The 23961-nt window shown below is 37.0% G+C and overlaps 2 protein-coding genes and 1 long non-coding RNA gene across 13 annotated transcripts in view; 1 reads left to right on the forward strand and 2 right to left on the reverse strand.

Annotated features, from left to right (window-relative positions):
* SLC12A1 (solute carrier family 12 member 1) overlaps positions 1-288 on the reverse strand; it is a 93457-nt gene extending 93169 nt beyond the window's left edge. For 4 of the 10 annotated variants that reach the window (XM_032621589.1, XM_032621588.1, XM_032621586.1 and 1 more), the window contains exon 1: positions 205-281. The gene's annotated coding sequence lies outside the window, so the exon portion shown is untranslated. Of the gene's footprint in view, positions 1-69; positions 113-204 lie in introns of those variants that run through there. The other 6 variants (XM_032621594.1, XM_032621595.1, XM_032621591.1 and 3 more) reach the window with 5 other exon arrangements.
* Positions 289-4492: 4204 nt separating this feature from the next.
* CTXN2 (cortexin 2) lies at positions 4493-16781 on the reverse strand. Of its 2 annotated transcripts, none has more exons than XM_032621601.1 (2): positions 13431-16781; positions 4493-5264 (listed from the first exon to the last, which is right to left on the reverse strand). In XM_032621601.1, exon 2 carries the CDS (start codon positions 5205-5207, stop codon positions 4962-4964), a length of 246 nt encoding a protein of 81 aa, XP_032477492.1. In that variant the 5' UTR covers positions 5208-5264; positions 13431-16781; the 3' UTR covers positions 4493-4961. The 2 variants fall into 2 exon arrangements, with proteins under 2 accessions (XP_032477492.1, XP_032477493.1); XM_032621602.1 differs by lacking the exon at positions 13431-16781 and adding an exon at positions 5930-6192.
* LOC116748495 lies at positions 9721-14623 on the forward strand. The gene is made up of 2 exons (XR_004348304.1): positions 9721-9968; positions 13009-14623. It is a non-coding gene; the product is annotated as an uncharacterized LOC116748495 (long non-coding RNA).
* Positions 16782-23961: the final 7180 nt, after the last annotated feature.

Below are 23961 nucleotides of genomic sequence, written 5' to 3' on the forward strand. Positions count from 1 at the left end.
AAAACAAAAAAATCTCAACTTCAACTCTCAAATAATCATTCCTGGAGAAATTATAAGTGAAACTATTACCTCTTTAGTTTTTATGGAACCTCTCACTTCTCTTCATAACCCTTGACATCCTCACCTTTACTCCACTCCTCAGAATCTACTTTATGACATAATGTTAAGTATGATTTTTACCCTGCCCGGAGATGTTTAACTTACCACCCAGGAGCCTTCTCAGGAAGCATAACCTACTTCAGCATCACCCAGGCATATATGCAGCACTTAGCTTTCACCCCCAAACCTTAGGCTTCTTCTTATTGGTTAAAATCTTCCTTGAAAAAGATGACAAGAAATGATTGGCCTGGATTAATGCTGTAGGCCCCACCCAGCCATTAGCGCAGAAGAACTTTAAGTACTACATCAGCTAGTAACCAGGAGTAAACCATTAATCCTTTTAGACAGGAAGACAAAGTTTCTTTAATGCATGCGGGGAGTTGGATTGCTCAACAGCCATCATCCAAGAAAGTATGAGCAGTGCTTCAGTCTGAGGCTAAATAAATCGAATCTTGCCATCTCATTGCACACGATTCCTAGTGACCTCCTATTGTTCAGGGTATGCAGCAAAATGTAGGCCTCCAGAGAAAATTTCTATACTTTGTAACTAGACAGTGGCATTTGAGATTATTTTATCTTGCTTATAGCAGATATTATCTTGATTCTTCTCTGCACAGGAAGTGAGCAGATGGAGAGTATGATCAATGATGTATTGGAAATATTTCTACTTAATGGGAAAACTCTTTCAAGCAGAAATCAAACTATGGGTAACTTTTCCAGCGGCACTGCTAAATGACCTTTTTGCCTCCACCCGGCAAAACGTTTTCATCAAAACTGGTTTTTGAGTTTTGTTGAGGGTAAGGTTTGGCTCACATCTGTGAGGTGGTGATTATTAAGACAGCGCAAACAATTCCTCTGTGCAGGTTCTGTCATTGGTTTTCAATCAGGATGACTGAAAGAGTCCTCCTCGTGTTTTATTAGAAACTATTCAAGTGACTTCCAGTTGCCCGAGCAGCAGAGTTGTGGTGTAACACAGAGATGAGGAGCAAGTCTCTGGGGTCGGCACGCTTGATTCACGTCCTGGCCCTGCCACTTCCTATCTGTGTGAACACTGGTAAGTTACTCAGTCTCTTTGTGCCTTTAACTTGCTCATCTGTAAAATCAGTTGTGAATAACGCTGTGCTGTAGACTCACTGTGAGGGTTAAATGAGTTCATTTGTATAAAGGGTTAATGTGCTAATTTTAGAAAGCACTAGTGTGTACTTAGTGCTTGCTTTGACTATATCGTCAATATTGACAAGTTACTGATAACTTTTGCATCCAAGATTCTGGGGTGAATCATTAGCGATTGGGATAGGTACTATGCCTATTAAAACAGAGGGAAAGGTAGGTTGGGTTGGGGAACAGATAGCAGATTATAGAAAGGAGTCTGGAGATACCTCAGTAAAACCCCTTAGAGGCTCTTAGGTAACTGTCATGCTAATCAGTCAGGCTAATGTCATGAGGCTGTATCAGAAATTGAGACAGAATTACAGGTACCTATAACTCATTTTGCTCTTAAAGGCCACTGGTGCAAGGCATTTATCTGTTCAACAAAGGGTTCTGCCTTTCCGTATGGTAGGTGTAGGGAGTAGTCTCATTTCAGACTCAGCTGGGTGGTGCTGGTTATTTAGATCAGCTAAGATGAGGCTGGGACTCAAAACAAGTCTTATTCACCGGCCTTGTAGAGGAACTGTGAACTTACTTGCAGTTATTTCTGCCACTTCTGGTCTCCCTTTCCTTCAACTGTTCCCTCAACTCTGGTCCTCTTTCAGGAGCCCATCTATTTATTCCTCAACCTTTTCCCTCTCCCAAAGACTATGAATGCCTCTGATAGCCATCAATTTCCTCTTTCCTTGCTGACTGACTGCTTGACTACAAAGTAGGGTGAATTGGTTTTGGTCTTAGTCTTATATCAACTAGACATTTTCTCTCTAAGCTTTTTATCTCTAACTGTGAAGTGAAAGTCTTTGTTCTCTATTAAGGGGATTCAGACATTCTGGAGCAGATGGGAGGTGGTTTGGGGTATATGGATGAAATTACACTATCCATAAACCAACCCTGAAAGGCCTTTCAGACAGGTGGGTAAGGTAACAGGGGGAAACTGTCTGGAGGTACTGTCTACCTTTTCTCTTGTCCTCCTTGACAGGGCTCTTGGGAAAAGGCAGCTAGGGGATAATCTGGCTATGACATTGGACATCTGTTCCTAGAAAGGGTTAGTTCGCATTTCATGAAATTTCCATGTTCTCCATGCTATAACTATCCTTTATATCTCACATTTTTTCTAGCTCTAAAAATACCGATTCTAACCTCTCTGTCCCCTCCCCTTTCCCCCAGAAAGTCTAAGGTACACAATAGGCCATGAATAAATGCCATGAATGGAGACACCTTTGGTTAAAAGAATTTCTCTTCAGTAGGATTAGAAATAATACTAAGATGGAGTTGATGATATCTGAAAAGCTTATGGGTGTTGAACTTTCAGAAACAATGCTCATACTTCACAAAGTTTTCTTATCTTTGGTTTTTGGGGTCTTTTTTTCTTTTTGAGATAAAGATGGGGCCTTGTTAACATCACAGGTCTACTCACCAAAATGGAAGGTCTTGTTGGCTGTCTTCCTTGGGAGACAAATGGGAGCATCTGGTACCTGGGCATATATCTTAGTGAGTACTTCAAAAGCCTGGGTCACAAAGGAGATGACTAGCATCATGGACATTTACAGCTTTCAGTGTGTCCCGTTGACTTGGTTCAATGAGCTGTTCTTGGACCAAATTACGAACTGGCTACAAGGTATCCCAGGCTGACACTCCAGTACCTACTGGGGCTCAAAGAGTCTCCTTAAGGTGTGAGTTTGGTCCAGAAGATCCATAGCCAACACAGATGTGTTCTAAATCTACTACGAGATGAAAAGTGTCAGGGACTCTCACTGAGACAGCTGGCTGTGGAGTGCCTTAGACCTGAGCAATAATCATATTTGTAAGATATGTAGAAATGTTGTGGACAGTGTGTGGGAGTATAGCATGATATTTACAAACAATGACTATGATTTTGATGAGAGTGTAATTTCTAATACAATCACGCCCTAATTTGGTGACCTTGGGAAGTTACTTAATCTCTCTCAGCTTCAGTTCCTTATCTGTGAAATTGAGCTAATAGAATGGAAATAGTACCAAACTCAAAGGATTGATAAGAGTATCAAATTTCATAATAAATGGAAAGCACCTCATTTAGTGCTAACTCTCAGTACATTTTAATCCTTTTTTTTTTTTTTTTTGGTGTGTTAGGCAGTTCTGTGTTCTCAAGTGACACAAATATTTTTGTATTTATTTATCTCCTGGTATATTCCTCCATTCAGTTACAGAGAGTCAGAATTTTGTAGTTGGAAAAAATTTTTAAATTATGTAATTCTATTTTTTTTAATTTATCAAATGGAAAGAATGAACACTGGAGAGGCTGAATAACTTACATTGAGCCATTACTTCTTAGGGTTTGATAATCTCTTTAACAATTACCAACAAGGATAATAAATAATGATAGCAAGTTATGTTTAAGCAGTGTTTTCTTTTTTTTAATATATATTTATTTATTTTTGGCTACATTGGGTCTTCGTTGCTGCGTGTGGGCTTTCTCTAGTTGCAGCGAGCGGGGGCTACTCTTGGTTGCGGTGCACAGTATTCTCATTGCGGTGGCTTCTCCTGTTGTGGAGCACAGGCTGTAGGTGCATGGGCTTCAGTAGTTGTGGCGCACAGGCTTAGCTGCTCCGTGGCATGTGGGATCTTCCCAGACCAGGGCTCGAACCCGTGTCCCCCGCATCGGCAGGCAGATTCCCAACCACTGCGCCACCAGGGAAATCCCTAAACAGTGTTTTCTGGTTTTCAAATTACTTTCCCACTCATTATATGTAACTTGGTCCTCCCAACATTTTTGTACAACATGTAGGATAGGTTTCTTTATCCTTGTTTTGCAGATATGGAACTTAAGTTCCCATTAGGTAACTTTCTAGGTCATATTGCTTGTTCTTAGCTAGGCAACATTAGAATTCAAATCTCAGAGTTTAGGCTCCTAAACTGAAAAACTTTTCATGACGTCTTAAAAATCCTCATTCATCTCAGATCCCTGGGTTTCCAGGTATATTTGTAGAGCTCATAGGGCACTAGAATTAAAAGGGGTGTTGTTAAAAATCCTCTGGTTAGCTTCCTCAATGAAGTCTACAGAGATAAGATGACTTGGCCAAGGTTGATAGCTCTATTGGTGGCAGAGCGGAGACTGGACTTCTTGTTTCTTGTTTCCACCAGGTCATGATGAAAACTCCCTTTTTAATGCTATTTATAAAAGGGGAAGAGGAGGGAGTATCAGTATGATCCCAAGCTAGGGGATTTTATTGCAAGAGATCCTAGAAGGAGAAGAAATAGAAGGGTCAAATTGTGACATGTGGGGAACTTTATGGCCTATGGTTGCTTGTAGGGTTTGTATGAACATTGTAGACCTATGGCTCTTATTAGGAAAATCATATTCTATTTATTCTTTGGACTGAGGGGTCCTTATCTTTGACACCTAATTCTCTAGAGCAAGGGGGGCAGAGTCAGGAATATGGAGAGAGTGTCTGGGTATTGCATAGGGGCAGATGCAGGAAGAATAAAGATATTATATGTGGCTGGAGTTATCCTTATGCTCTATTCATTAGAAACCTCAATGTGAGGACAGAGGAAAGTGAGGAACCCCAACAATGGTTTATCACTTACACAGCATGGTGGATAAATTAACCATACACCTTTATTGAATTCAGTGAATGAAATGATCTTCCTCCAGCACACTGAAGGAAATTACAGTTGTGTCCACCATGTGCCCCAGTGTTATAACCCTAAAAACTATAAAGCTGAAACACTCAGGCAAGTGCATATTCAAATGTCCCTTTATCAAACTCTTCAATTTCACCTTCCCATGTAGAGGAAGGCATGCTACTATATGGGTCTAACAGGATTTTGAAGCATCTGATGATAAGAATTCCCAAGAAGATACACAAAATCCCAACAAAAGCGAAGCCAGTTTTTTGCTCCAGAGTCAACGAGAAAGCTGACACTTCGTTGACACTCATCTTAGCTGAAGAGTTGCCACAGTAGGTACTACTCATTATTCACTGTCACATCATTTTGGCTCTTCAGAATTCCTGCTGGAGTCACCTCTTGGCCTAGATACAAAATTGGACTCAGTTTAGTTTTATCCATACATGGTATTAGGTAGGTAATTGTTTAGTAAAATCTGGCATTTTTCAAACTCTCTTGACTTAACTCACAAAAGATACATGAAAACATTATCAGATATGGATCAGGATCAAATTAGTATTGGAGATGCTACTTCTATTGTAGTAATTACAGAATTGCCTTTGTGAACACACAAACTATACCTCTGTACACTAAATATAAAATCAAGTATGAAGGGGAATAGTCAAATAATTAACCCTAAAAGCATTTGATTCATTAAGTTAGGTCATTGAGTTGATTCATTAAGTTAAGTGATTCATTTGATTCATTAAGTCATTGCTTCTTTGACCCAAGTTGTCATCTAATTTTCATTTCATTTTTGCATGTATCAAAAAAACCATAAATTATTATAGGGTGTAAGCTGGTCAAGCTCTCTAAAGTCTATGTTTTAAGGTCTATCTCCAATGCCATTTTGTCTGATAGGTTCTGATCCTTTTAAATAGGTGTAATACCTTCTTTCTTTTTCACCCCCCTCCTTAGCTTTTAGACTTATGTTCTTGTATTTTCTTTTCCACTACCACTTCATACACTAAATGCTAATTTCTTAAAAAGAGAAACTGTGTTTTAAAAATTATGTTAAAAAGAGCAGTACCCAACATAGTAGCTTGCAAGTAACAAGCCGCGGTAGTTGTGGACCATTAACCATCTCACCACCGTCTCCACTGGCTCTCACACCCTAAACAGACATAAAATCCAAGTTAAACAGCATGTTTTCTATGAAATTCAGCTGCAAGTCAAGCTCCCCAGACCCCTTGCCAACCAGATTCCCACTATCTCTAAGCTCCTACTATGTTGAGAGTCTAAAACTACAGCAAAAGTGTTCAAAAAGTGTGTGTTGAATTGAAGCAAAATAGATTTTTCCACTTGCTGTCTTAAAGTTAATTAAATTAACTAATGAAAAATCAAGATTAGTTAATTAAATCAAATGGTTACTAACCCACAGCTGCCCTTCTTGAGAGGACTGTCACCAAAAAGCTTCTCATCTAATAACTGAGAATAATAGACTGCTGGTGTTTTTGTCTTTGTTGTTGCTTCTTTTGATAATTTTAAGAATTGTGTTTATTAAAATGACTGACCCTTCAGGTTCTTTGGGGTTCAATTTTCAGAAAACAACTGAGACAGAACAAGGAATGGGAGGTAAGGAGTGGAGAAAGGGAGTGATTAATAAGAACAAGCCTTGTAGCTTTCAAAATTGTTCACCAACTTATACGCGAGTTAATATCAAACAATATTTATTTTATACTGGCTTGGATTACAAAAGAGCTCTGTCTTCAAACCTTAAGTGTTAGAAATATTCAATACATTGTGGGATATGCTGGTTATTTGACTTTTTTGTTTAATAGAAGGAAAAAATGTTGTTTCAACCCCATTTGTTGAATTTCTTTACACCAAATCATTTTTCTACTGTAATAAGTATGGTATACTGAATATATTTTAATTTTTAAAAATGTCAGATCACTTAAGTGTTTCAGAGTGATTTTTCTGAAGATTGAGCTCTTGTTGTACAATTTATCCTGTAGAAAGTAGGGGAGACTGGACTGAATAATGACCTTGGGACTTAACTAGAACTTTTTTTTCTGACCAAATCTTTAATTTTATTGCTTTGTCATTTAAAGGTCTTTTGTTGAGATTCATACACCCTCTGGTTCATTTTTTTAATGGGTGGACAAACTGAAAAGAAGGATGTTTCTACATGGAGATGCTGGATCAACCATTTGACTGATTCAGCCAAGTAACTTGTTGAATTTTTTTTTTCACAAGAGCCATGACCTTGCTAGGCTATACCATTTGACTATTTCCTCGGACATGTAGGTAAGAAGAGGCAATAAGCCTGGTTTACTGGTGGACACAGTAAACAAACTCCCTTCAGTGAAGGACTTGTTGCCCAGCACATGGGAGGGCTACCAGCAGATAATCTTCAGCTGCTAGCTCCTTCCATGGATTGCCTCAATAGCAGAGAGCTGCCTCTCTCTAACCCAAGGTTACTTCGTTTCCAACAGCAGACAGTTTTCAATGACTGATTAATGTGAAAATAAAAAGGCCTGGCCATCTTGAACTCTGAAGAACCATTCTAGGGAGGGAGATGCAAGAGGGAGGAGATATGGGGATATATGTATAGGTATAACTGATTCACTTTGTTATAAAGCAGAAACTAACACACCATTGTAAAGAAATTATACTCCAATAAAGATGTTAAAAATAAATAAATATGTAAAAAAAAAAAAAAAAAAAAAGAACTACTCTAGCTCTAGAGTTCATCACGGGGAAAACCAAGGCTGTTCTTTCATCACAGTTCAAATTCTGCCCACTCCTGCTTAACTCCCCACTCTTCCACAGGTGTTGAGCCCAAGGGCACTACTCAGTAAACATCCTGCACACTACTCTCTGTCTCAGAGTCTGGTTTCTGAGGAACCTAACCTGCAACAATTGGTATCACTATAATTAAAACATCTGGGCAGTTTTAATGATCTGTGCATTTTTCAGCTAGTTCATTTTGCCACCATGCAGAAATAGCCTAAACTGAGTATAGTTATGACGTTAGCTAAATTTATTTACATGTTTTTAAAAATCATGAAGTAGACATGTACACAGGGTCATAACTGATCATTAGAAGACTTAAGTCAGTTGGCTCTTAGCTTGTGATTAATCCACTAGACTCTGTTATTCTTATAAAAACCCACCAACTGACCAAACAAACCAAAAGAGACATTTTCTAGCTGTGGCAATAAAACACGCAACTCATTTTTCACCATTAAATTCAAACAAGGTATTTTCCTAGTTAGAGTTACAAAATCCCTTAAATTTTTTATTACTATTTGTCTAACGTATGGCAGACATACGTTATATGTCTGTCATATGTTAAAACACAGCATAATGTTTTGTTCTTAGAGTCTTAGGCAATCTGTGAATTGAATTACTTATTTTAATGGAAAAATAACTACTTCTCAAGCAGTTACCACCGTTTCTGGCATGTTGTAGGTATTTAATAAATATTTGAATTGAATTAAACTAAATGTATTGAAAAATATAATTTTTGATGAATAAAGTTCTGGTTTTAAAAAATCTAATTTTTAAATTCAGAAAACATATTTTAAAGAAATGAACAAGAAAACTTTGATTTAAAAAATATCAGCTTTGGGCTTCCCTAGTGGCGCAGAGGTTGAGTCCGCCTGCTAATGCACGGGACACGGGTTCGTGCCCTGGTCCGGGAAGATCCCACATGCCGCGGAGCGGCTAGGCCCGTGAGCCATGGCCGCTGAGCTTGTGCGTCCGGAGCCTGTGCCCCGCAATGGGAGAGGCCACAGCAGTGAAAGGCCCGCGTACCGCCAAAAAAAAAAAAAAAAAAAAAAAAAATCAGCTTTGAAGATACACATTAAAATTCAGCAGCTCACTCAGAGTTCAGTGTTTCTGGTTTTTTAAAATAATTGATTAATATAGCATTCCCAGAAAGACTCACATGATTTGTAATATTCAAAGGTAGGGAAAGTAGATCTTTTCTATCAGCCTTGTTAGTTCCCTGTCATTATCTATGGAAAAGTATGTAGCCATCATATTATTTTGGCGTTAACTACCAGGAAGTAGATAGTTAAATTTTGTACTCAGTCAGAATGCCTTTGTTAGCTTAAGACTTCCGGTATAATTACCCCTTCTTCCCCTGACTTTGCCTTCTTTACTACTTGGCTGCTCTGGTTACCCTTAGCTAAGAAGGGTAAGATACTTCAAGGATACTTAGCTAAGATACTTCAAGAGCTTTTGGAATTGGGTAGGAGTACAAACAATGAATGGATATATAGAGCCACTGTTAGTAAATGAATACAGTCACCATGTTTTATACTGTCTTGGAAGAACAGATAAATGGTTGTCTCATGGCTTTATACATAGTTTATAAGCCCTCTTTGGCTATCTATTGTTGGTACCAATATAAATGAAATGCAGGACAAAAACTGGGAGCTGAATGAGGTTAAGGTATTATATAATAATGAATATGGCAATTACATTTTAGTTATTCATTCAACCAGTATATATATTGAATATCTGCTCCATGCCAGCACTGTTTTTGGTCCTGGATTATAATGATGAACTACAGAACAATGTGTGCCTGCCATGAGTGGAGGAGGAGACAGACTCAGTTATTTTTAGATGGCTTTTGTTTTTGTTTTTTTTTTTTTTTTTGCGGTACGCGGGCCTCTCACTGTTATGGCCTCTCCCGTTGCGGAGCACAGGGCTCCGGACGCGCAGGCTCAGCGGCCATGGCTCACAGGCCCAGCCGCTCCGCAGCATGTGGGATCTTCGCGGACCGGGGCATGAACCCGTGTCCCCTGCATCTGCAGGCAGACTCTCAACCACTGCGCCACCAGGGAAGCCCTCAGTTATTTTTAAAATTGTCTATCTATCTGTCTATCTATTATATATCAGGTAGTCATAAATGCTACAAAAGAAAGCAAGCAAGTTAAGAGGAAAGAGAATGATAATGAATAAAGGGCACTTCTTTAATTGAAGAAATCAGCAAAGGCTTTCCTAGGGAGATGACATTTGACCGGAAGTCTGAATGATGTCAAGAAGGGAGCTGTGAAAATATCTGGAGGAAGAGCATTGAAGTTTGAGGAAACAGTCATTGCAAAGGCTTTGAGGTGAGAGGATTTCATACACAATATGTTCAGATAAAGAAATTGACCAATAACACATTAAACTCCCTACTTGTACAAGATGGTTTAATGGTTATCAGTTGACAAAGAAAAGGCAGAAGTACTTCATATACTTCTGTCTTTTTAACCCATGTAGAATGCTCTTTAGAAATGACCCCAAAATCAAACAATAAAAGGAGACAAGAAAGTAGTAGAATAATGTTTAGCTGCATTAGATGAGTTAAAACTCCCAGGATAAGATGATTTATAACTTGATGAGCAAAAACCTTTGAGAAATACCTGACCATGAGAGTGCTGCCAGAAGTATGGACTTGGACAGACAAATGTCTCAATTTTCAGAAAGAGCAATGGGAAATTGTGAAAATTATATATTGGTAACTTGGAATTAATCTTTGTTACAAATCCGTAATTAATTATTTTAATTAATTAAAATTAATTTAAATGCTAATTTGTTAGCACTCACTAAAAGTTAAGATTAGGTTAATAAGAAGTAATGCCAAATTCACTTCTTTTTTGGAAAGTTTACTACTAACATGGAATATCAGGGAAATAACATCGACATGGTTTAGTCGATGCAAATAGCACAGCAATGCATTTAACCATCTCCCATGATATCTTTTTTGGGGAAGATGGTAAGATATGCCTGGATAATATTATTTTTATGTAGAGTCATAGTTCACTGAAGTATCCTAATAAAAATTGGGCTCTGTAATCATAGAGACAGCTCTCTAATGTAGTATCACAAAGGTCTAACTCTATCTACATCCTCTTCAGTGTTTTTGAACAGTAACTAGGTTGAAGACATTGAAGTGATGATTATTAAATTTGACACAAGGCGGGGCTGAAAACTATAAGTTAGCTCACAGAATCAAGATTCAAGACAATTCTTATGACTGGAATTCTGGATTGAAACCTGAACATAAAATTTAATTTAAAAAATTTAATAGAAACACTTCTCAAGTCCCATATTTAAGGGGGAGGGAGGGAGATACACCAAACTTGGATGGGGGACACTTGACCTGGAAGTTCATGTGAACAGATGTTTTATTAATATCTTAAAAGGAAGAACTTTGACTTTTATATTCATCTTAAAATTCTACCTTACACCAAAGATGAAAACAAAATACAAGCCAAGGAGAACACCTGAAAGGGTCGTACTCAAATGTTGAAAAAAAAAAAGTTTGGCCATTGCTGCAGGCATTGTGTCCACACAAGCAAATAAGTGAAAAGCTAAGCAATTGCCTACTAACATGTTCAGAAAATATATACCCTTGGGAATTTAAGCCATATATGCAGTGGTTAAAATACCAGTATTTTCAGGCCTAAATTTTTCAAAGATTTGCTCAAACTTTCCATTTTGCTTGCTCTATTAAATGAACGACTTGTCTCATTTCAACCCCAAGTCTAATGTTTTTGAGAATATACTGCTAAGTGTGCTGAGCTCTGTACCTTTCAATTAATATAGAGCATAATATGATATAAGAGTAATAACAAAATATTAAGAATCAATAGAGGTCTTCAGAGGCAACACTGATTTCTTCATTAATTAATAAGGTATCCAAAATTACTGGACAACTGTGGATAAAAGATACATTTCTTTCACTTTCTCTAGTCTCTGGAACAGAAGCAAAAAAAAAAAAATTAGCAGTTTGTGCAAAACAGACATTTTACTGCCTACCTCAAAGGGAAAATATCTTAATATCCTCTTTATAGGGAAATAGAAAATGAAAGAAATATGTGAGAATTTAGACCATGAAGTTACAAAACTAAATAAATAAACCCTTATTAGAAAAAAAATTGAGAATAAAGAAATGAATTTTCAAAATAAGAGTAGAGTGTAAAATTATGTGGTAAAAGTTATTTTTAATATGCGCTGCCACAAAAAATGGCTAAAATTATCAACATTGTACAGTTTAAATATCAGTCTCTATGTGTTTTATGATTAAAGTATTTAAGTATATTTCTGTAGTACTACTGCAAATGATAAAATATTGCCTCAAGCCACGTTAACTGGAATCAATGTTTAAGTATTCTAGAAATGAGAAAATGAGTTGAAAGCCCATTATTTCCTTCATGGCAATTGTCAGGAACTGGGATTTCTAAGTTCTGATGAGTCATAGGATTGGGCCAAGGGTATACCTGTAGACACCAGTAGGCCCAGATCTCATGGAGCTGCTTTGTAGTTAGTAACCAATAAATAAGCAAACACAGTCTTTCTATGACCAGTCATACAAATCATACTATTGTAAGTAGTCAAGCAAAGATAACAGTATTTTTACACCTGATTTATAGACTTTCATATACATGAATGTTATGTGCGATTTTTTTTTCTGTGAAATAAGTTCATTGATTGGAGATATAAAAATTCAGTTTTGAGAAACATATAGTCATTTAATCATGCAACAATGTGTAACTGCAGAAACCAATATTGAAAAGTATGTGCCTGTTAAAAAAGAAATTCCTGTATTTTATTTTAATCAACAGGTTTTTTTCTCCTGTTTATTCATCTATTAATAATATTCCAAACAATATATCTAAAATAACTATTATAGTGGAATATGGTGTTCTAGATGAAAACTATTATGATACTTGTCATTAGATATAATAATCTCTAATGCTAATGATATGAACATTCATAATTTAATGAAATGAGACATATAGGAAAATCCAAGCTTAAAAAATAATGAATTCTCCCATATACACACCCCTTGAAATATCAAGATTATTAAATCCCATTAAAAGAGGGAAAAGAAGCATTATTGAGGCCACATCTGCACAGAGCTAGTTAGTAATTTGGAATGGAATATGTTGTAATCAAAGGAAAACCTTAAATAACAAACCCAGATGTCTTCATCATGATGAAGTGCATAAATTTCAGGCCTCCCCAGGAATCCAAAACCTTGAGATATGCCAAAATCAACCTCCCCCCCAACCTTTCAGATTTCAACCTTTAGAGAATTTCCCTCTTAAGAGAATCTTTGAATGGCTCCTCAAGGACTCTGACATTCCTTTTTTTTTTTTCCAGAAGCACTGGAAACCTGGTCTGAAAATTCTCAAAATGTCTCACTAGTGAAACCTGGACTGTCATTATCATTCTGCCTTGTTTGTCTCCAGTTCTCTTTGGACATATTAAACTTAAGAAGCATAGAAATCACCTACCAAACATTATGGAAGAAACATCAGCAAGCACACAACAAATCCACTTTTTTTTTTCCTTTTGTCAGCAGCATCAGCAGAAACATTAGGGCTCTTTCTTCTTTAGAATTTGAACTCAGCAGCCCTACAGACTCCTTCCCCCTCTCCTCCCTCCCCACCTCCTTTCCAGCTCCCTAGCTTCAGAAATACCAGAAAAGGAGACATGCTTTTCATCTGGACCTGCATTAGAATCCTGTCAGTTAATGCGAAGGGTAGGGGGAGAAAGTTACTCCGCAGGGAGGGACGTCTCACCTTCCATGCTTGTTGCCATGGAGATGAAATCCAGCCAGTAGATTTAAGTGTTGGCAGGTTTGTCTGTGTTCGCTGATCGGTTCGGTAGCAATGTAAAAGACGTGTCCTGGGAACCTGCGTGGAGTCCCAGTACTGCGGTTATCGCTTTACTGGCCTACGTGTGTAAATGTCTGTATCTGTCGGTGAGGGGCAGAAGACGTGTGCGCGCGCGAGTATATTTGCAGGAAAATGTGCACGGATTTCTTCCATGTGGCAGTGTGTAAATATTTGCGCGCGCGTGTGCGTATGTGAGGGCGTCTGACCGTGTGTGTCTGTGAGAGAAAAGCGGTGGGCAGTGAGAGGGGGTAGGGAATCGGCCACGGCAGCAACAGGCTTCATATAGTCCTCAGCTCTGCAAAAAAAAATAAGAAGGCTCATTTTCACTCATATCACACTTGGAGGTTAGCAATCGGAGTTCATCACCAATTTGTCTTTCTAAGGCAGTGGAGGTGTTAATTAATGTATTGTTAAAATACTTGTTTTCCTCTTCTGTCTGCATCAGTAGCTGTGCCGCGGGCATTTTGTTGTGCTCGGTGACTGCAGTCTCAGTCGAGGAGTAGGCAATCAATTCCTATGTCTTCTCATCCTGTAAAGGAAAGACGTGGGTGACGGGTGTATTGGTTAAACTGGGGACCGCATGCGTCATTTGGAGTTATTTTTCCCTACCCTTCGCCTTGCCTATGCAAACCCAACAGGATCCCCTCCTCTTCTTAGGAGTAGGTGCCTAGGCGCTGTCCGTAGTGCTGAAATGTTGCGTAGTATGACCTACCTCCCACAGACGAGCTACAAGACAGCGAGCGAGGAACGCTCCGATAAAGCCTACAGGAAGTTGTGAGACACGTTTTCTGAACGGTGTTGAATATATAGAAACCAAACCTAAACTGCATTGAAAGCAAAACAAAACAAAACAGACAGGCAAACAAACTCAGGTGTAAGGTTCCAGTTCTACTCATCTTTGGATACTATATACAGAACCTATGAGTTGCAAACACTTGTAGATTCCTTTCAAACTTAATTATTGACTTTATGAATTATTAACTATTCAGAGATTGGGAAAAGTGTAGATGTGGAATTAGGTCATTATTCATGTAAAAAAATGCTGAAAACAAGTAAAAGTGTGTTATAGTTCAATAATAAAGTGAAGACAAACTTTATGTTCATTTAGAGTATTTACTAAATTAGGAAATTTCATGGTCTTACAAAAAATGAGCAATGTATGACTGTGAGTTCATACAAGACTATACTCAAAAACAGTTATTCTTTTTCATTTAAAACTATTAAACACCCTATAATATAGGCCCACCAAAGAGAGTGGAAGAAGTGTCTTCTTCTGGGAACATGTTCATTGCCATGGTTTTATTGACTCTTTTTTAAGCTTGCTAAGGGCCACATCCATTTTTGGTACTATATACTAGGGCAGTGCTTCTTGAAATTGAATGTGAATCCCCTGGGGATCTTGTTAACATGCAGGTTCTCATTCAGTAAGTGTGCGATTGGGTCTCAGATTCTGAATTTCTAACAACATCCCAGGTGATTCCAGAGGTTGCTAGTCTCAGGACTAAACTTAAAATAACAAGGTTCTAGAGATACTGTGTTCTGGCCATGCAGTCACCCACAGAGTATGCAAAAGGCAGTCATTATCTTTCATCTATTCTCTGTATGTTTCTAGACTGTTGCAAAAATATTCTATTCAAATAAGTTCAGAGATTAACCATTTTTTTTTTTTTTTTTAGAGATTAACCATTTTATTTGCACAATATTAACAAACTGTTTATGAATTTATCGTTTGATTGATTTTGACATTGTCTAGACACATGCTACAGTCTGCTTCACTCTATATTTCCATACTATGATCTGCAATCACCCATTCTCTTTGCAAGCCAAGCTTAAGAAAGCAGAACCAAGTTACGTGATTCTACTACTGGTATATGGGCCCCACTCCAAGAATTTGTTATCATGATTGAAGACTTAAACTTGTCATTTTATGACTTTAAATATGGTTCTGTAGTAAATGCTCATGATACTGATTTTTAAAATTTAGACATTATAGATCTAATTCTCACCCAGTTTAGAAAGTGGAAGATGACCATTGTTTCACAGACCTTTTGAATGAAATCTGATCTGTCATATCATTGACATAATACATTTTTACTTAGATTTTGAAGAAATCATCCTCTGGATGATTTTCTGATTTTTAAAAAAATCCATACCTACATCAGTTGTACAGTGCTTTCAGTTAATGCTTTTGAGCTGATGCCAAAGGAAAGTTTTGACTATAAATTAGGTTCCTTGGTGTTAGTTGGTGCATGACCTTGACCTTTTTCAAGCTATATGAACAGTGGTGATGTTCTGAAAAGTCTGCAAAGTGGTTCATTCAAGAAAGTGTAATGGATTAAACATCAATTATGTTCCACTTCCTTTGTTATATGCTGGGATACAAAGATGAATGAGATTTGGTCTCTGCCCTTGATGAGGTATTTTGCAAAACAGCATGGCAGATTCTACAAAGTTCTATAGAAGCACAGAGATTAATAATGTATGTTTTATTCTCCATTGCCAAAGAAGTGATGAAGAATAGCAAAATAGAAAAACCCAGGTGTATTTAAAATACAGGTGTATTTCCGGTCATTGCCAATGTCTGCTGCCCAACTTTTAATTACAAATTGTTGAAAGATATGAAATATATGAACGCTTTTCTAAAGCACACATGGTTAACCTGTACTTCTGGATTGTCTATGATTTATTTTCAGAGGAATCCAAATTATTAGAAAGGTAAATATATGGGTGGCATTGTTTAGACCTCCTCCAAATTAATTGCCTTTACTATGCATTGACTTTACACTTTCAGCTTATATGCAAGTATTTTATATAAAGCAATCCTTAACTTACACAGCCTGCTCTATGTCTGCTATGGGATTGTTACTAAAGACTTGCCCAACACATCCTTTACTATTCCTAATATGACATCCCTCAAAAAAACATTTTTTTCCATACCAATTTCATGAAATGAACTTTCATACCCCTCCTCTTCACTTAAATCATCCCAAGGTAAGTGGTGTGTTCTCCTCTTATATACAATATATATCCTGTAGCTGATCACATGTGCCTTTTCTTTTAGTTACCAGGGATGTCAGGGTCAAATTAACAGCTAAAAATTAGTAACTATATAAGATCTTCAGGCCTCTATATGTGTGTTCTTTCTTTATTGCCTTGAATACTGCCATTTTGTTTGCTCAGGTATTGGTGTATTATTTTCTTTTAATTATCTGTTTTAATGTGTGTCCTCATATAAATGTCCTCATGGAATCAGAAATGGAGTAAAAAAATAAGTAAATAAGTAAATTTTTTCTCCACTTTTTGGCAAAAAAAATGTTGACTACTGGGGGAATATATATGGTTGTTTTATAAATTTGTTTTTAACAAGATATTAAGTATAGAAGAAATGATTAGTTAGCTATGAAGATAAAAATCTAACTTATTGTGACTAAATAATAAATGTTAAGCTAGTAGAAGAAAAGTTCACTTTATATAACTACAGATCAACTTTATTTCAAAACACATCGTTTCCCTGTTTCTCCTTCTATACACTAAATAGTGTCCCTTGTATGACTAGGACTTTTTCTTATGTCAGCGAGCAGAAGTATTACTTATCTACCTTGTTAGAAGATGTGGTAACTATAGAAATTTAAAGAACATGACATCCCCATTCTAATGAATATACTATAGTATAAGGGTGTCACAAAGGAACCGAAAGCAAGAATTTCCTCCAAGTCAGCTCAGGATTCTTTTCAGAGGAAAATTTTGCTTGCTATGAATTCTACTCACCTTGATTCCAGCTGACTTCTTGCTCTCAAGTTTTCTACAGTGGGATCCTCTCTTGAACTTATTAGGCCAACATGTTACCTCCAGCTTTTCATGGAAATCTACATCTTGTCTGGCTTAAGTTTGTTTATTCTTTCTGAGCTAAAATGTTTGAGAGTAGCTCTGCTTTTCTATTTGAAAAATATTGTTATTTACTCAAATATTGGATACTACAACTTTCAAATGCACAACTTAAAAAATATATTAAAGACAAATTTGAATTACTTTTGTTATAAACATTAAAAAATTAATCCAGGGCTTCCCTGGTGGCGCAGTGGTTGGGAGTCCGCCTGCCGATGCAGGGGACACGGGTTCGTGCCCCGGTGTGGGAGGATCCCACATGCCGCGGGGCGGCTGGGCCCGTGGGCCATGGCCGCTGAGCCTGCGCGTCCGGAGCCTGTTGCTCCGCAACGGGAGAGGCCACAGCGGTGAGAGGCCCGCGTACCGCAAAAAAAAAAAAAAAAAAAAAAAAAACAAAAAAAATTAATCCAATGTTTATTTAGCTTTAAGTGGTATTAGAAAGTCACCTGTTTGCTTTCTAAAAATACATTCCTGTTTTGGAATTTTTAGGTACTTATGCCTTATTTTCTACATAAATGGTTTTAATCGTTTTGGAGGATTAAGAATGATTTTGAAATTTCAATAGGAAATATATGCCCTCTCCCTAAAAATATACACATGCAGATAATTTCACTCACAATTCAGAGCATTCATGGCCACTTGGATGTCCATTTTTGTAATCCCAGAGTAATCCAAGGAATGCTTTAAAAATTTCTGCTGTAAATGAATGGTCCATGGTCTCATTCTGTTTCACAACTAAGTATTGACTGTCTTAAAGTCCTGTATTTTTTTAACATCTTTATTGGAGTATAATTGCTTTACAATGGTGTGTTAGTTTCTGCTTTACAACAAAGTGAATCAGTTATACATATACATATGTTTCCATATCTCTTCCCTCTTGCATCTCCCTCCCTCCCACCCTCCCTATCCCACCCCTCTAGGTGGTCACAAAGCACCGAGCTGATCTCCCTGTGCTATGCGGCTGCTTCCCACTAGCTATCCACCCTACATTTCGTAGTGTATATATGTCCATGCCACTCTCTCACTTTGTCACAGCTTACCCTTCCCCTTCCCCATATCCTCAAGTCCATTCTCTAGTAGGTCTGTGTCTTTATTCCCATCCTACCCCTAGGCTCTTCATGACATTTTTTTTCTTAGATTCCATATATATGTGTTAGCATACGGTATTTGTTTTTCTCTTTCTGACTTACTTCACTCTGTATGACAGACGCCAGGTCCATCCATCTCACTACAAATAACTCAATTTCATTTATTTTTATGGCTGGGTAATATTCCATTGTATATATGTGCCACATCTTTATCCATTCATCTGTTGATGGACACTTAGGTTGCTTCCATGTCCTGGCTATTGTAAACAGAGCTGCAATAAGCATTTTGGTACATGACTTTTTTTTTTTTTACATCTTTATTAGAGTTTAATTGCTTTACAATGGTGTGTTAGTTTCTGCTGTATAACAAAGTGAATCAGCTATACATATACATATGTTGCCATATCTCTTCCCTCTTGTGTCTCCCTCCCTCCCACCCCTCCTATATCCCACCCCTCCAGGCGGTCACAAAGCACCGAGCTGATCTCCCTGTGCTATGCAGCTGCTTCCCACTAGCTATCTACCTTACATTTGGTAGTGTATATATGTCCATGCCTCTCTCTCGCTTGTCACAGCTTACCCTTCCCCTCCCCATATCCTCAAGTCCATTCTCTAGTAGGTCTGTGTCTTTATTCCTGTCTTACCCCTAGGTTCTTCATGACATTTTTTTTTCTTAAATTCCACATATATGTGTTAGCATACAGTATTGTCTTTCTCTTTCTGACTTACTTCACTCTGTATGACAGAATCTAGGTCTGTCCACCTCATTACAAATAGCTCAATTTCGTTTCTTTTTATGGCTCAGTAATATTCCATTGTATATATGTGCCACATCTTCTTTATCCATTCATCCGATGATGGACACTTAGGTTGTTTCCATCTCTGGGCTATTGTAAATAGAGCTGCAATGAACATTTTGGTACATGACTCTTTTTGAATTATGGTTTTCTCAGGGTATATGCCCAGTAGTGGGATAGCAGGGTCATATGGTAGTTCTATTTGTAGTTTTTTAAGGAACCTCCATACTGTTCTCCATAGTGGCTGTGCCAATTCACATTCCCACCAGCAGTGCAAGAGGGTTCCCTTTTCTCCACACCCTCTCCAGCATTTATTGTTTCTAGGTTTTTTGATGATGGCCATTCTGACCGGTGTGAGATGATATCTCATTGTAGTTTTGATTTGCATTTCTCTAATGATTAGTGATGTTGAGCATTCTTTCATGTGTTTCTTGGCAGTCTGTATATCTTCTTTGGAGAAATGCCTATTTACGTCTTCTGCCCATTTTTGTATTGGGTTGTTTGTTTTTTTGTTATTGAGCTGCATGAGCTGCTTATAAATTTTGGAGATTAATCCTTTGTCAGCTGCTTCATTTGCAAATATTTTGTCCCATTCTGAGGGTTGTCTTTTGGTCTTGTTTATGGTTTCCTTTGCTGTGCAAAAGCTTTGAAGTTTCATTAGGTCCCATTTGTTTATTTTTGTTTTTATTTCCATTTCTCTAGGAGGTGGGTCAAAAAGGATCTTGCTGTGATTTATGTCATAGAGTGTTCTGCCTATGTCTTCCTCTAAGAGTTTTATAGTGTCAGGCCTTACATTTAGGTCTTGAATCCATTTTGAGCTTATTTTTGTGTATGGTGTTAGGGAGTGTTCTAATTTCATACTTTTACATGTACCTGTCCAGTTTTCCCAGCACTACTTATTGAAGAGGCTGTCTTTTCTCCACTGTATATTCTTGCCTCCTTTATCAAAGATAAGGTGACCATATGTGCGTGGGTTTATCTCTGGGCTTTCTATCCTGTTCCATTGATCTATATTTCTGTTTTTGTGCCAGCACCATACTGTCTTGATTACTGTAGCTTTGTAGTATAGTCTGAAGTCAAGGAGCCTGATTCCTCCAGCTCCATTTTTCGTTCTCAAGATTGCTTTGGCTATTTGGGGTCTTTGTGTTTCCATACAAATTGTGAAATTTTTTGTTCTAGTTCTGTAAAAAATGCCAGTGGTAGTTTGATAGGGATTGCATTGAATCTGTAGATTGCTTTGAGTAGTAGAGTCATTTTCACAATGTTGATTCTTGGATTGGAAGAAAGTTCTGTATTTTTTAAACCACCCTATTAGTTTTCTATTTTCTTTCCTTGGATTTCTTCCTCTAGGTTACTTTACCATCTCTAGAGAGTAGCCAATGCTGAATATGCTGAAATAGGATTAGGGAGTACTGTAATAAGATGATCAAATTTGATTATGAAATAATGGTGGGATTTTTGTCAACAGTGAAGAAATTATCTAAGGGGACTCATAAGTGAATTGAGCATATGACACTTCAGTGTAGATAATGATCTAATGCAAGTCTATTTGATGAGTCCCATTGAAAATGAGATGTTATGTTTTGGTGGTAAACTTTTCTGCAAAGAAAAATGCACTAAATATGTCAGTTCAGAGTGAACTATTTAAATGAAGTTTCATTTAATTGATTTTAATTTTACTGCCCATAATCCTTTCAATTAGACTGTACTTTAAGTCCTCTCTATATTTACTGTTGAGTATAATGAGTATGATAGGGTACTGTGGGCACAATCTCCATGAATGTGTGAGCCATAACCACAGTATAATATTTAATTGGCATAAGTTATTTTGCTGGGTTAAAGAAACAGAGAAATAGAATCAGTTTATTCTGCTACAGTGTATGTTTCTGTAATATGAATCAGTTAATATGTAATTGACAAAAGAATGGGGATGTCAAAAGAATGTGAAAATTGGTTGGTTTATACACGACTTTCCCCAATACATTAGTGTTTTGACTACCAAATGAAAGCAGTTTAACTCTAAGTTCACTAACAAAGCTGAATGCAGCAAGTTGTGGAGGAAAGCAGTCCTATACACACTGCTCGTTCACTCCTCCTTCTTCCTCTTGGCTCAATTTGGCCATATGCTCTGTCTTGAAAATGCATATTGAGTAATTGTTACTGATCTTTGTGCATTTGCCCTTGTTTTCATAATTCACCCTTTACTTACACTTTTTCATCATTCTCTCTTAATTAAAAAATTTTTGTGGAGTTTTAGATATATTGTAATGTATATTTTAACTTGTATTTTCATTAGGTTTATAAATATTTTTGTAGTGTTTTTGTGAAGTTTCATGGGTTTTACATTGGTTTTTCCCCAACATGAATTTTTCCCTAAATATTGCCAGTTGTTTTTTAAATTGAATGAACTTTATTTTTTAGATAGTTTTAGGATTATATAAAAATCAAGCAGAAAGTACAGAAAGTCCGGTAACTTTCCTTCACCATTGGTGGGAATGTAAATTGGTACAGCCACTATGGAGAACAATATGGAGGTTCCTTAAAAAACTAAAAACAGAGCTACCCTATGACCCAGCAATCCCACCCCTGGGCAGAGATCCAGAGAAAACCATAATTCGAAAGGATGCATGTACACCAATGTTCACTGCAGCACTATTTACAATAGCCAGGACATGGAAGCAACCTAAATGTCCATCAACAAAGGAATGGATAAAGAAGATGTAGTACATATATACAATGGAATATTATTCAGCCATAAAAAGGAATGAAATAATGCCATTTGCAGCAAGATGGATGGACCTGGAGATTGTCATGCAGAGTGAAGTAAGTCAGAAAGAGAAAGACAAATATCATATAATATTGCTTATATGTGGGATCTAGAAAAATTGTTCAGATGAACTTATTTGCAAAGCAAAAATAGAGTCACAGATTAGAAAACAAACTTATGGTTACTGGGGGGTGGGAGGCGGAATTGGGAGATTGGGATTGACATATATATACTATATATAAAATAGATAACTAGTGAGAACCTACTGTATAGCACAGAGAACTCTACTCAGTGCTCTGTGGTTGCCTAAATGGGAAGGAAATCTAAAAAGTAGTGTATATATGTATATATATAACTGATTACATTGCTGTACAGCAGAAACGAACACAGCATTGTAAAGTAACTATACTCCAATAAAAAAATAAGTTAAAAAAAATCACCTGACATACCATAAGTAAAAAAAAAAGAAAGTACAGAAAGTTCCCATGTATCTCTTTCCCCCTTACCCAACAGTTTCATCTGTTATTAACATCTTGCATTAGTGCGGTACATTTGTTACAATTGATGAGCCAATATTGATATATTATTACTAACTAAGGTCCACAGTTTACATTAGGGTTAACTCTTTGTGTTTTACAGTTCTATATGTTTTGCCAAATGTATGTCATGTATCCAGCATTATAGTATAGTTTCACTTCTCTAAGTATTCCTTGTGCTCCACTTACTCATTCCTCCCCTTCCCCCTAACCCACCATGTTAACCCCTGGAAGCCATTGTCTCTATTATTTGTCTTTTCCAGAATGTATGGAGTCATACAGACTCTTACCTTTTTCAGACTGGCTTTTTTTCATTTAACAATAAGCATTTAAGTTTCCTCCATGATGTTTCATGGCTTGATAGCTCATTTCTTTTTATCACTTAATAACATTCCATTGCATGGATATACCGTAGTTCGTTTAGCCCTTCACCTATTGAAGGACATCTTAGTTGCTTTGAATTTGGGGGAATTAAAAATAAAGATGTTATAAACATCACATGCAGGTTTTTGTATGAACATAAGTTTTCAACTCATTTTGGTAAATAAGTAAGGGTATATTTGTCTTTGTAAGAAGCTACCATGCTGACTTTCAAAGTAGCTATACCATTTTGTATTACCACCAGCAATAAATTAGAGTTCCTGTTGCTTCACATTCTTCATCAGCATTTGGTGTTGTCAGTGTTTCGGATTTCAGCCATTTTAATAGGTATGCAATGGTATCTAACTGCCATTTTCATTTTTGATTCTCTCATGGCAAAAGATGTTGAATATCTCATGCTGATTTTTCATCTGTATATCTTCTCTGATGAGGTGTCTGTTCAGATGGTTTCCCACTTTTTAATTGGGTGGCTTGTTTTCTTATCGTTGAGTTTTAAGAGTTCTTTGTATAGTTTGGAAATATGGCCTTTATCAGATACATGTTTTGCAAAGATTTTATCCCAGTCTGAGTTTGTCTATTCATTTTCTTAAGTTGCCAGATATTTTTAGGGAATGGTTTTGTAGGACATGAGTTTTTGTTTTTGTTTTCAGAAATGCATGCATTGTTAAAGAAGAAACACTTGTATACTTGATATCAGATTTCTAAAACTAAACCAGCTAAACTGAGCTCACACCTCTCATAAGCAAAGCTAAGATGAGTGAGTATTCAGTGAGATTGGAAAGAGTCTACAAAGGGACCTTATCTCAATACTACATAAAAGTTGGTATAAAATAAGTTGAAGCTAGTGGCTATTGTATAAACAGTACTTAAAACTATGAAGATTTTAAGGACAGATTATAAACCTGATATTTTGAGGACTGATTAATTTCAATATTTTTTACATAGTTTTCTGTATACACAGTAATTCTTATATGACTGCCC

This window comes from Phocoena sinus, chromosome 2, assembly GCF_008692025.1.
Source record: "Phocoena sinus isolate mPhoSin1 chromosome 2, mPhoSin1.pri, whole genome shotgun sequence".
Taxonomy (NCBI): domain Eukaryota; kingdom Metazoa; phylum Chordata; class Mammalia; order Artiodactyla; family Phocoenidae; genus Phocoena; species Phocoena sinus.

What these genes read in the sequence shown, in the direction of transcription:
- CTXN2 (XM_032621601.1), bottom strand. Translation starts at nt 5,207, where the DNA reads ATGAGTAGTACCTACTGTGGCAACTCTTCAGCTAAGATGAGTGTCAAC.